The sequence below is a fragment of the Staurois parvus genome, unplaced genomic scaffold (genome assembly GCF_062004578.1).
Source record: "Staurois parvus isolate SC_StPar_1 unplaced genomic scaffold, SC_StPar_1.0 ptg001067l, whole genome shotgun sequence".
In the NCBI taxonomy this organism is placed as follows: Eukaryota; Metazoa; Chordata; class Amphibia; order Anura; family Ranidae; genus Staurois; species Staurois parvus.
Genome location: NW_028318863.1, coordinates 226,223 through 240,638, shown reverse-complemented (window position 1 = coordinate 240,638; position 14,416 = coordinate 226,223). Strand labels below are relative to the sequence as shown.

The following is a 14,416-nucleotide window of genomic DNA, read 5'->3' as shown; positions in this document are numbered from 1 at the left end:
GCCATCCTGACAGTATCACGCTCCGCGGGCCAGATTAAAAGGTCCACCGGGACGTATACGGCCCGCGGGCCGTAGTTTGCCCATTGCTGATCTATACACTAAGTCTTACCAATAGTCTTTTTGGGTCTTCTGCAGCAAGGGAGAGCCAGTGCCAGTAAGTGTTTTGGTATTTTAGATAAACACATTTTACTGTTAAAATACTCAACCAGGATAAATCATGGTAGTGATCTTTATAATATTCATATGATCTAAAAGGAGAATACAATACCTTCTCTCTTTAGTACTCCTCTTGACTTCAGACCCTTGTAAAGTGGCCCTGATCTTCAGAATATGAGATAAGTTCAGGACATATTTACGTTCTGATTCCAGAAGGTCCTTGGCAGCGCTTTGCCTCCTTGCTTCATGTCAAACAAATTCAGAATAAATTACACTTTTACATAATCAACACAAAATTAAAAATACCTGTTGAGATAGAATAATACTCAATTTCTGACATATATAACAGTTAAATACAGTGTATAGTTTAGGACAGAGAAGTCATAAAAGTAGTTTAACAATAAGCATGTAATTACAGAAACTCAAATAGAGCATAAAATGTGATGTGTTTTATTAATTCATATAAGGAAATACTTGAAAAATTTGGGATACTTATTTTGCAGATACTGTAAATGGTATTTAAACATCCAATATCAGTTTTCTTAATCATTATTTCCTTAGGAGGAAAGTTACAGTGGTTGTAAACCTCTGACATGACAAATTAGCAAAGCATATGCTTCTATAGTGTGTACTTGCCTTGCCTTGATCAAAAGCACTGAGTGTTATTTCTGTGTGCAGTTTGGTTTCTCTGCCATATGCACAAGTAATTTATGGTAGGCTGTGCTGTTTCCAAGGGATCAAAGTGAAACAAGCGAGGGGATCTCCAGGACACAGCCTGTGACTGACAGCCTTACTTGTGCAGGTTTCCCTATGAGATTGTGTAGAGAGGAGGGGTGGCCATTCCTGCCACACAGTCTCAGATTACTCTGATCTCCTCTCTGAGCTGTGCAGTGTGTGACATCAGATCCCTGCCCCTTTTCCTGCTAACAATCAGAAATCCTGTGTAAACTGTACTCTTTGAATGGCTGTGTATAAGAGGTGACTGAAGATAAACAGGTACAACTTATGTAGGAGGATTTGCTTCATCTCTGTGTATCCCTTGAGGCAAGCCACTTCACTGGGTATATGTAAGGGTTTACAACCACTTTAAGAGAGTAGTCTCTATTAAAGTCTCTATTGTTCAGGAATATAGCTGAAAACTGGAATAAAAACAATGAGGCAGATTTACCAAAGAGGTTGAGATGGTTTGTACCTAAAATATATGAAGATTCACTTCAGTTATTGAATGTAAACAGAAAATCTCTGTTTACTTCATCTGCAACTAATTGTATTATTGAAGTTAATCTTCACACAATTTATTGTGTGAACATTATCGTCTTTGGTAAATCCGCCTCAATGAATGCCCAATTTTTTCCTGCCAGAAGGGAACGTATTGCTTATGTGGCATAATCTTTTGAGCCCTAGGTGACAGAGCAGCCAAGACTTTTGCCATTTGTGTGGCGAGCACTGTGAAAAAAAACACTCTCAACCAGAATGCAAGGGTGCATTGGTTTGCCTGTGAACAGGCCTAGTAAGTGCAGAAATTTCCCACAGTGGAGGCTAAAGAACAAGGTAAGGTAAAAAACCTTGTCCTGTTATTTCTGTGAATGACAACACCTGAAACTATTTTAACCTTACCCCATTGCAGAAACTGCTGTACACGTCTATTGTAATCTTGGATATAGAATCTGCTGAAACCTGCTATAGTATATAGTTTAATAATTTATCTAATATATTTTAATCTGATTTACCCAATGTAACCCTCAGGAACTGGTGCATGGTTTCTCTTAACAAAGAACACAAACTAGTCATATTAAGGTTATAAGGTGACCATGGCTAAGTCGCCATTCCTTTGCTTCCAAAAGTAGAAGTTCTTTTGCAAATCTTCTGCAAGATACAGTATGTGTTAATATTTAAACCTTATGGATAAAAAATATTCACCCTGGATAGTTTAATTTTTCTCTTTGTACTTTATAACATCTAATTTGAGGACAGCTGAATCAAACTCCAGCTTCTGCTTAAGCCCTACTTTCCCTTTCTATTCTTCCCTCCTTTAGCCCTCTTACTACTTCTATTTTTTTATTTTGTCACTTCTGATTTTCTCTTCTTCTGTACTCCTTTCACCTTCCTAACTTGCTTAGTTACCGAGGTCCCTAAATTTTATTTATTTATTTTTTCCACTCTGATCACTTTTTCTTTCTATGCTTAGAGTTTTATGCACTCTTTTATAAAATGAAATAATATTAAATGAAGAATATTTACAGTATTCAACTCTTATAATACATAGTGGACTTATTGTTTTTTTTGTGTGTTATTATTTTGATTTATTGCTGGTTTATAAAATGTAATACTACTGCATTATTAAAAAATAATTCTGTTGTAATGCATATGTGCAATGCGTTTTTTTGCAATTCTATATTTTAAATTTTTTTTTTTTTAAAGTATCCCTATTTAATCATGGAGCTAAACTGCCCAAATAAACAAAACAAAGTGGAATAGAAACAACTTTTATGGTAATTTTGGCAGATTACCATCAAACCCAGACATGGTTATGAATTGTGTTGTATCACTATAGTGACCAACCTTAAGAGGCTTCAAACATTAACAACACATATCAGGAATTAAAATTTCATTCTAACTTATAAACAGTGCAAAGTAAAATATTGTAGAGAGAAAAGGAAGGGTGAAAGAGGCATTAGTGTTCAGAGAGGGGGAAAAAAGGGAGGGAGAGGTTAAAGAAGGACTGAGAGGGAGCCTCTGAGACTGCAAGATGACAAGAATAAAAAATTATTCAGAAGAGATTTTCCTTAATCAGAAAAGATGAATGCATTGCAGTCGAACCAAGTCTTCAAGTAGCGCTCATGTCTAAAATTATCTTTTTTTAGCAGGAAATTTTGCTTTTACTTGCTCCCCGCAAATTAGGTGTTAAATACTAATTTAAATGCTAATAATGCAAATTTTAAAGTTTTAATTCCAGATGTTATTCACATTGCTTGTAAAATATACTTCACAGTGTTTATCAAGATGATTAAAAATAAAAACGAATTCTAAAAATTGGCTAAGAATGGTTAACAACACCTTTCTTTGTTTCTTTACCCTTTTTAAATACAGTTTCCTAAAATTGTGTGTTCCATTAAATTGAAATAAAAAGGGGGATGCATGCACAACACACACTGATCAGATATAAGATTTGTAAGCTCCATTCCTGTAGTGACTAAGTTCAGCATAAATGAGCTCTCTAAACATGGCCCATTTCAGGGCTACCTTACCTGACCTTCGATCTAACCAAAAAGGAGTCGGATCATGGTGGTTCTTGTCCCCACAAAAGGCTTCCCAAACAAATTGGCTATCACAGGATTCTGCCTAAGGAGTACCCATCTTCTCAATCATCTGCACCCTACAAGATGACACCTGGACTCATTTCAGGGCATGAACACTCCTGACATTTGCCTGATCCAAACTCCCAGTTACAAATACAAGCTCAGGCTAAACCTTAGGCACAATTTGCAACAGGAACTGTCCCAATGAAAGCACTAGCTGCACTGAAGTTCTTAAATACAAAGTGCTAATTCCCTTGCAAAATCAACAGCCTTTTTGTAAATGGTAAATCAACCCTCTTCATTTATATAACACTCTTCATTCCTTTGCTGGATTCCTTTTTTTTTTTTTTTGGTGTGGTAACTGCACAATTTGATATTACCCAATTGCCCAGACTAGTTCAGGTATGTATGGATTGGTGAAATAAAGGAGTTCTCCACATGTTCTCAGGAGTATCTGTATCCAAGCAGAAACTTAAGTTGACGGCAGTCTTCATTAAACAAGAATAATTTGTTGAAGGTTCAAAATTATTTGCTAAGTTCGGGGAATTTTATTTATTAGGACTAATGACAGACACAATAAATATAAATAAATTGCATCGGTAGTTCAAATTAATTTATATTTATTTTATTTACAGAAAAATATTTTATACTTAAAGCTGACAGAAAAATAATTGGGCAAATCATAATCAAAATAAATAAATTAAAAATAAAAAGGTATACTATCTAACAATAGATAATTAATGATAAAGTATAGCTAAAGCTAGCACTTTTTGTCTAGGCTCAAAAAGAGTAGGGATGTTTTTCTGCTGTCTGCATCCCATAAGGGAAATATTCCTTTAATATCTGTGTCAGAGGGAGGGATAGGAAATGTTTGCAAAGTGAAAGTACAACCACCCCTAGAAACAAGCCACTGAAACACTAAAAAGGGCCTACTTTAAAAACATTTCTCCTCTATTTCTGGTTCTGATGACAACCCAAATATTGCTAATATTGTTTTTCATATTACTTTCTGTCCTGGTGACCATGGTAGCAGGGACACAAAAAGTAATGAGTAGAGATGAGCGAATTATTCAAAAATTCGATTCGGCTGATTCGGCGAATTCGCGGAATAAATTCGATTCGAGTCGAATATATTCGCTGCGAATTTAACTTATAAAAAGGGTGCTTCTAGGCTTCAGAGAGCCTTTATATTAGTGCAGAACACTGTACCTTTAATTTAAATGCCCTTGGAGTCTGCTGGGGAAGAGAAATAATACTGTCAGTCAGTATGACTTGCAGATGAGTGCCGTCGATCTTAGAATCACCGCACACTTCACTCATTTGGGCAGTCACGGGGCCAAAACCAGAGTGTGGAGCCACAGTGTGGCGGTGGAGGCAGCAGCAATGGGAGGCCATACAGCACCCTATGACAAAATGGAACCCACCAGCAGTGTGAGGAGACCTGAAAGTGGCACATGGCAGAGTGTGGCGATGGAGACAGCAGCAATGGGAGGCCGTACAGGGACCCATGACACACTCTGGACCTGGCAGCAGCATGAGGAGGCGGTACAGGGGCCCATGACAGATTACGGGCCTGGCAGCAGCATGAGGAGTCGGTACGAGGGCCCATGGCAGATTACGGGCCTGGCAGCAGCAATGGGAGGCCATACAGCACCCTATGACAAAATGGAACCCACCAGCAGTGTGAGGAGACCTGAAAGTGGCACATGGCAGAGTGTGGCGATGGAGACAGCAGCAATGGGAGGCCGTACAGGGACCCATGACACACTCTGGACCTGGCAGCAGCATGAGGAGGCGGTACAGGGGCCCATGACAGATTACGGGCCTGGCAGCAGCATGAGGAGTCGGTACGGGGGCCCATGGCAGATTACGGCCTGGCAGCAGCAATGGGAGGCCCGTAATCTGCCAGCACCCTATGACAAAATGGAACCCACCAGCAGTGTGAGGAGACCTGAAAGTGGCACATGGCAGAGTGTGGCGATGGAGAAAGCAGCAATGGGAGGCCGTACAGGGACCCATGACACACTCTGGACCTGGCAGCAGCATGAGGAGGCGGTACAGGGGCCCATGACAGATTACAGGCCTGGCAGCAGCATGAGGAGTCGGTACGGGGGCCCATGGCAGATTACGGGCCTGGCAGCAGCAATGGGAGGCCATACAGCACCCTATGACAAAATGGAACCCACCAGCAGTGTGAGGAGACCTGAAAGTGGCACATGGCAGAGTGTGGCGATGGAGACAGCAGCAATGGGAGGCCGTACAGGGACCCATGACACACTCTGGACCTGGCAGCAGCATGAGGAGGCGGTACAGGGGCCCATGACAGATTACAGGCCTGGCAGCAGCATGAGGAGTCGGTACGGGGGCCCATGGCAGATTACGGGCCTGGCAGCAGCAATGGGAGGCCCGTAATCTGCCAGCACCCTATGACAAAATGGAACCCACCAGCAGTGTGAGGAGACCTGAAAGTGGCACATGGCAGAGTGTGGCGATGGAGACAGCAGCAATGGGAGGCCGTACAGGGACCCATGACACACTCTGGACCTGGCAGCAGCATGAGGAGGCGGTACAGGGACCCATGACAGATTACGAGCCTGGCAGCAGCATGAGGAGTCGGTACGGGGGCCCATGGCAGATTACGGGCCTGGCAGCAGCAATGGGAGGCCATACAGCACCCTATGACAAAATGGAACCCACCAGCAGTGTGAGGAGACCTGAAAGTGGCACATGGCAGAGTGTGGCGATGGAGACAGCAGCAACGGGAGGCCGTACAGGGACCCATGACACACTCTGGACCTGGCAGCAGCATGAGGAGGCGGTACAGGGGCCCATGACAGATTACGGGCCTGGCAGCAGCATGAGGAGTCGGTACGGGGGCCCATGGCAGATTACGGGCCTGGCAGCAGCAATGGGAGGCCGTACAGGGACCCATGAAACACTCTGGACCTGGCAGCAGCATGAGGAGGCCGTACAGGGGCCCATGACAGATTACGGGCCTGGCAGCAGCATGAGGAGTCGGTACGGGGGCCCATGGCAGATTACGGGCCTAGCAGCAGCAATGGGAGGCCATACAGCACCCTATGACAAAATGGAACCCACCAGCAGTGTGAGGAGACCTGAAAGTGGCACATGGCAGAGTGTGGCGATGGAGACAGCAGCAATGGGAGGCCGTACAGGGACCCATGACACACTCTGGACCTGGCAGCAGCATGAGGAGGCAGTACAGGGGCCCATGACAGATTACGGGCCTGGCAGCAGCATGAGGAGTCGGTACGGGGGCCCATGGCAGATTACGGGCCTGGCAGCAGCAATGGGAGGCCGTACAGGGACCCATGACACACTCTGGACCTGGCAGCAGCATGAGGAGGCGGTACAGGGGCCCATGACAGATTACGGGCCTGGCAGCAGCATGAGGAGTAGGTACGGGGGCCCATGGCAGATTACGGGCCTGGCAGCAGCAATGGGAGGCCCGTAATCTGCCAGCACCCTATGACAAAATGGAACCCACCAGCAGTGTGAGGAGACCTGAAAGTGGCACATGGCAGAGTGTGGCGATGGAGACAGCAGCAATGGGAGGCCGTACAGGGACCCATGACACACTCTGGACCTGGCAGCAGCATGAGGAGGCGGTACAGGGGCCCATGACAGATTACGGGCCTGGCAGCAGCATGAGGAGTCGGTACGGGGGCCCATGGCAGATTACAAGCCTGGCAGCAGCAATGGGAGGCCATACAGCACCCTATGACAAAATGGAACCCACCAGCAGTGTGAGGAGACCTGAAAGTGGCACATGGCAGAGTGTGGCGATGGAGACAGCAGCAATGGGAGGCCGTACAGGGACCCATGACACACTCTGGACCTGGCAGCAGCATGAGGAGGCGGTACAGGGGCCCATGACAGATTACGGGCCTGGCAGCAGCATGAGGAGTCGGTACAGGGGCCCATGGCAGATTACGGGCCTGGCAGCAGCAATGGGAGGCCATACAGCACCCTATGACAAAATGGAACCCACCAGCAGTGTGAGGAGACCTGAAAGTGGCACATGGCAGAGTGTGGCGATGGAGACAGCAGCAATGGGAGGCCGTACAGGGACCCATGACACACTCTGGACCTGGCAGCAGCATGAGGAGGCGGTACAGGGACCCATGACAGATTACGAGCCTGGCAGCAGCATGAGGAGTCGGTACGGGGGCCCATGGCAGATTACGGGCCTGGCAGCAGCAATGGGAGGCCCGTAATCTGCCAGCACCCTATGACAAAATGGAACCCACCAGCAGTGTGAGGAGACCTGAAAGTGGCACATGGCAGAGTGTGGCGATGGAGACAGCAGCAATGGGAGGCCGTACAGGGACCCATGACACACTCTGGACCTGGCAGCAGCAAGAGGAGGCGGTACAGGGGCCCATGGCAGAGTGGCGAAGCGTAAGCAGCTTAAATTGAAGGCCATACAGAGGCCTATGTTAAAAATAATAACATGTTTGGGGCATGATTCATGGCGGATTTAGTCAGTTGTGTCAGGAACTGGTGGTTTGAAATCCAGACTAATCCACGCCTGATTCATTTTCACAAACGTGAGTCTCTCCACACTTTGGGTGGACAGTCGTGTCCTCTGCGGAGTTACAATACCTCCTGCCACACTAAACACGCGCTCCGATGCCACGCTACTGGCCGGGCATGACAGCCTTTCAAGGGCAAATTCAGCTAGTTGGGGCCAAAGGTCAAGTTTCGTTGCCCAGTAGTCAAGGGGATTGTCTACCTCGGTTGGCAGGGTGCTGTCCAAGTAGGCCCAAGCCTGTTGTTTGAGGTCCTGCTCCAGGTCCACCTGATGCTGCTGCTGCTGCGGCTGGTTAGTAGTTTCCTCACTGCGCTGGTGAAGAAAGCTACTCATCATCGACTGCAGACTGAGGCAGCCGCTGCTGGTGGAGCTGCCACTGCTCCTACCACTCCACCCCTCCCCTGCTGCCATGGCAGCGGAACGCGAGCGCACAGGGCCCACAGTGTCTGAGGATGGACGTTGGCGCAGAAAGGCAGAGACCAACTGACTACATAGGTGGTTTTTATAGTACGTTATTTTGGCCTCCCTCTCAGCAGGTGTGAAAAAGGCCACCATTTTTGAACGGTAGCGAGGGTCCAACAAGGTGGACAGCCAAAAGTCATCCCTCTGTCTGATGGTTATTATTCGGCTGTCGCTACGCAAGCAACCGAGCATGCTATGGGCCATTTGTGCCAAGGAATGCGAGGGACTCCCTGCCTCCATCTCCACAGCATACTGCCACGGTGCGTCTGGGTCCTCTGTCTCCTCCTCCTCCTCTACCAGATGCTCCTGCTCCTCCACTCCTGTCCGCTGAGTGGAAAAACCACCCATTTCACTCAATAATTCCTGAGCACCAATGTCCTCCTCTACCTCCTCCTCTTCTTCCTGTCCTGCCCCCACAGGGGTCATGTGGCGTTGAGATCTGTGCGCCACGTCTACCGCACCCTGACCAGCCATTGTTAACAGCATTTGTTCCAGGACGTGCAACAGAGGAATGACGTCGTTCATCCCATAGTCCTGCCGACTCACGAATAGCGTGGCCTCCTCAAAGGGCCTGAGCAAGCGGCAGTTGTCACGCATGAGCTGCCAATGGCTGACATCTAAGTTACACAGGGGAGTACCTTTATCCGCTTGTAACATCAGGAAATCGTTGATGGCCTTTCGCTGTTCGTAAAGGCGGTCTAACATATGTAGGGTTGAATTCCACCTTGTTGCAACGTCGCAGATCAGGCGATGCTGTGGAATTCCGTTCTGCTGCTGCAGCTCAAGGAGGGTGTGCTTTGCGGTGTAGGAATGGCTGAAATGCATGCAAAGTTTACGTGACATTTTAAGGATGTCTTGCAGTGGGATGGTGGATTTTAGGAACCGCTTGACAACCAGATTGAACACGTGAGCCATGCATGGCGCATGGCACAACCTTCCTTGACGCAGAGCAGACACCATGTTCTTTCCGTTGTCGGTCAACATGGTTCCGATTTTCAGTTTGCGCGGAGACAGCCATCTGTCGATTTCTCTGTTCATTACACTGAGAAGTTCCTCCCCTGTGTGACTACGTTCGCCAAGGCATACCAGGTACAGCACAGCGTGACACCGTTGCACCCTGCACATGTGATATGCCGGTTGGGTAATGGGACTTGGCACGGGGGTGGCGGCTGAGGACACGGCGGAAGAAGAGGTGGTAGAGGCGGACATCTTTGCTGGACCAAGGACGTGCAAACGTGGAGGCAAAAGTGGCGTGACCTGTCCAAGTTGCTGGTGCGGCTGCGCCGGCACCACGTTCACCCAGTGGGCCGTAAATGACATGTACTGTCCCTGACCGTAGTTACAGCTCCACACGTCGGCGCTGCCGTGCACTTTGGCAGAGACCGACATGCTCAAAGACTGGCCCACCATCTCTTCTACATGTGAATGCAGGGCTGGCACTGCCTTTTTGGCGAAGAAATGCCGGCTTGGCACTCTCCACCGCGGCGCGGCACAAGCCATCATTTCTCGGAAAGGTGCTGAGTCCACCACTTGGAAAGGGAGGGACTGCAGCACCAGCAACTTGGACAGGAGGACGTTCAGCTTCTGCACCGTCGGGTGCGTGCTCGCAAACTGTTGTCTCTTGGAAACGGATTCCAAGAAAGACTGCTGACGGAATCCGTGAAGAGGAGTAGCAGGAGAAGGAGCATCTGAACGAGCGGAAGATGCCAACGAGCGACAACTCCCCTCAGCAGAGGTGTTGGAGCCTTGACTGGCTGATAGAGGGCGATTGACGTCGGGTGACGGAGCAAGTAACGGAGCGGGTGATGGAGCGGGGGCTGGGGCAGGCAGAACCGCCGTATCTTTATCACGGTTTTCCCAGGCCACCGAATGGCGACGCTGCATATGCTGACGCAACGCTGTAGTCCCAACATTGGCCCCCTGGCCACGCTTGACTTTCTGGCCACATAGTCGACATACGGCTACGTTTACTTCCTCGGGCGGCTTGACGAAAAATTGCCACACCGCCGAGTAGGAAACTTTGCCCCCGCTACTCCTCACTGGCTGACTGCTACTTCCTCCGTGCACACCGGCACCACTACTGGCCGTGGTGGTAGGCTGCAGTGGAGCTGGTGCTCTACTCCGTGGCCGTTTGCCTCCACTGACACTGCTGCGACCCTGCTGCCTCCTGGGCAACCCACCGACTGTTTTGCTCGCTGCCAAGCTGGCACCCTCTTTTCCTGATGATGCGGAAGCAATAGCCTGATGACGACGAGGCTGCCAAGTGCGATCAGCCTCATCATCATCAATTAGGGTCTCCGCCTCACTACTAGCCCCCTCGGCTGCGTGTGGGTCAGGAGACAGACCTGTCTCTAGACCGGCTACCGAGCCACTCTCCTCGCCAGTACTTCTTTGCCTGGCTGCTGAAGAGGCGGATGTCTCCCCCCGTTCCTGACTGCCCTCTGTTTGCTCTTCCTCACTGTACAGTGGGGCTGAGCCCACAGCATGCGATACTTCGCTTGGTGAGGGAACACCAAAGGACAGGGGCAGGTAGAGGACACGTGATTTCAGTGGGCTTGCTCCCGGGCCATGCCAACTAACGGTTGTGTCTGACGTACCCACCGACCGTTGGCTGTAGGTGTCAGAGGTGACCTGGGAAGAGGAAGACGACCGAGCCAACCAATCGATGACGGCAGGGTTGTCGGTGGAGACACGACCGCTGGATGACACCGGGAGCACTGGCCTCTGGCTGCGACTAGTGCTGCCTCGACCCCTTCCTCTGCTGCCACGTCTGCTCGCTCCTGAAACATTGCCTCCTCTGCCACTCCTCTGCGTGTTGTCTGACATACTCTTTAATTCAACGATTCTGTGTCCCTGAGTAACGATTCTGTGTCCCTCAGTAACGATTCTGTGTCCCTCAGTAACGATTCTGTGTCCCTCAGTAACGATTCAGTGTCCCTCAGTAACGATTCAGTGTCCCTCAGTAACGATTCAGTGTCCCTCAGTAACAATTCTGTGTCCCTGAGTAACAATTCTGTGTCCCTGAGTAACGATTCTGTGTCCCTCAGTAACAATTCTGTGTCCCTGAGTAACAATTCTGTGCCCCTGAGTAACGATTCTGTGTCCCTCAGTAACGATTCAGTGTCCCTGAGTAACGATTCTGTGTCCCTGAGTAACAATTCTGTGTCTGTCCCTGAGTAACAATTCTGTGTTTCTGAGTAACAATTCTGTGTTTCTGAGTAACAATTCTGTGTCCCTCAGTAACGATTCTGTGTCCCTCAGTAACGATTCTGTGTCCCTCAGTAACGATTCTGTGTCCCTGAGTAACAATTCTGTGTCCCTCAGTAACAATTCTGTGCCCCTGAGTAACGATTCTGTGTCCCTGAGTAACGATTCTGTGTCCCTGAGTAACGCTTCTGTGTCCCTGAGTAACGCTTCTGTGTCCCTGAGTAACGATTCTGTGTCCCTGAGTAACAATTCTGTGTCCCTGAGTAACAATTCTGTGTCCCTGAGTAACAATTCTGTGTCCCTGAGTAACGATTCTGTGTCTGTCCCTGAGTAACAATTCTGTGTCCCTGAGTAACAATTCTGTGTCCCTGAGTAACAATTCTGTGTCCCTGAGTAACGATTCTGTGTCCCTCAGTAACAATTCTGTTTCCCTGAGTAACAATTCTGTTTCCCTGAGTAACAATTCTGTGTCCCTGAGTAACAATTCTGTGTCCCTGAGTAACATTTCTGTGTCCCTGAGTAACGATTCTGTGTCCCTGAGTAACGATTCTGTGTCCCTCAGTAACAATTCTGTGTCCCTGAGTAACGATTCTGTGTCTGTCCCTGAGTAACGATTCTGTGTCCCTGAGTAACAATTCTGTGTCCCTGAGTAACAATTCTGTGTCCCTGAGTAACGATTCTGTGTCCCTAAGTAACGATTCTGTGTCCCTAAGTAACGATTCTGTGGCCCTAAAGTCTCTGTGGCCCTAACTCTGTCCCTAATACACAGAGGTCTGTCTCTCTTGAATGACCGGAGGCTAATGGAGAATTCTAAGATGGCCACGATTTATAGCTCCACCATTACACAGTGCTGGCTGGCTGGCTGCTGATTGGCTAATGCGATCACATGTCATGAATGAATGCATTATGGGTCAGCGCGCCTTGTCTGCGCGCCTTCCCAGAGATCCCCGCTCCGTCGCCACACATGTCGCCGCCATTTTTGGGAAAATTCGATTCGTGCATCCGAAGTTTGCTAATTTTCGGATTCGGCGCGAATCGAATATTTCCTAATCTTCAAAACGAATTCCACTTCGTCATGTTCGATTCGCTCATCTCTAGTAATGAGCCTGAACACGGTTATAACCCTTCCACGCGATTGGTTTTAGATACAATTTGAACAAATATATATACTAAACATTGTGAATATTGTCAGAAATGAACTTGAGTGGCTTCAACGGTAAAAAGTAAATTACATATGCTTATGATTTTAATTATATTTTTAAATTTACAAAAGGGCCAGTATACTGTCCTTAAGACTTTAGGGATACCAGATTGTGGCCAGTGGGGTTAGAAAATGTCCCGGGTCCAGCATCAGTACGATGGTCAGTAGGAGGAGGAGTAGTGCCCCATCATTGGTATTAGTGGAGGAATAGTACACAATCATTGGTACTAATGGAAGAAGAAATGCCCCATTGTTGGTGTCAGTGGGAGGAATAATGTCTCATATCATTTGGAGGAATAGTGCCCCAAGGGCTGGATAAAGGCTAGCAAAGGGCCACATCTGGCCCTCTGGCTGTAGTTTGGAGACCCCTGGTATAGAGCATTAATTCATAAAATTAAGGATGATGTAAATACAATGATTTGAAAAATTAAACTTGGATACAAGCTCTGCACCTCTTAATAGGGTTGAGAACAGATAACACGTTTTGCTACTTCTGTGTTGTAAAGCAAGCAGTCTATAACCGTTACTTTATTTTACTTCAGCCATCTTTTCTCAAGTGACTGGATATTCTTCCTCATCTTGGTGTGCAATATAGGCTCCTTTGGAAAAATTCTAATGGCTTTTCCTCCACACAAAAGAAAACAATCCTTTATTGACTACCTCAAACATTCTTACAAAAATGATATACTTGTTACACAACTCTTGGTCTCCTAGTCCTTTTCACAAAAAAAAAATCAGTATTTTTCAAAGTTTCCACGTCAACTAAGAATCTTGCACGCTTCAGGTAGATTTTGTTTGTCAAATAATTTCATGTTCAAGCAATCTGCATTAGTAGTTTCTCCCTTTTAGAAGCAGCTTTCACTGCTTTTACAGCTCTGCCTCAAAATACTGTATATCCAATTGCATACCCATTTCTTGTGTGAGCTGGAGATTTTAATATTGTCTTTGATCTAACTCTTTAAAAATGTAATAATACACCTATAAATGAATATAAATGAAAGGCTGTGCTTACTTTTTCCCATGAGTATTGCTTTTATTCATGAACAGGTGCTTTCATACCTAACACCTCTTCCCTAACACCTCTCTGTTCAAGCTACAGTATGTTCTTAAAGCTTGGTCAGATGTAAACATTGTCCCAGCAGCTTTTAATTCTGATATTTTCTATTAGCCCTTTAAATGTCATCTGAATGAGGTCTTGTTGACCAAGCCTAAAATAATTACTATCTTAAAACTGTATTTCCAAAAACAATTGTCCAAATAATCTTTCTCTATACACTACTTGACCTGCTCATAAAACCTATATGCAAAAGTAATTATCCAGCAAGCTTCCCAACACACAAAAGAAACACACGGAAGCTCAGTCCAAATTTCCAATATTTCTTGGTTGAGGTGATTGTAGCCGTATTAGTGCATTTGCGACAGAAACAATTGAGTATTTCTTGGAGAAGATTACAAACTACTGTCCAATACCAATGTCTCTTGCTATCCTGAATATGATTATTTCTGATGAAGTTCAACCCTATATAAAACAACTTA

General features: G+C 46.9%; 1 protein-coding gene across 1 annotated transcript in view; it reads right to left on the bottom strand.

Annotated features, from left to right (window-relative positions):
* Positions 1-268: 268 nt before the first annotated feature.
* The window catches only part of LOC149440590 (rho guanine nucleotide exchange factor 33-like), a gene marked incomplete at its 3' end in the record, with an annotated part of 159,047 nt that continues 144,899 nt past the window's right edge, over positions 269-14,416 (bottom strand). Inside the window, exon 8 of the mRNA XM_089658429.1 lies at positions 269-398. Coding sequence (XP_089514555.1) covers positions 269-398 — 130 coding nt within the window. The remainder of the gene's footprint in view (positions 399-14,416) is intronic.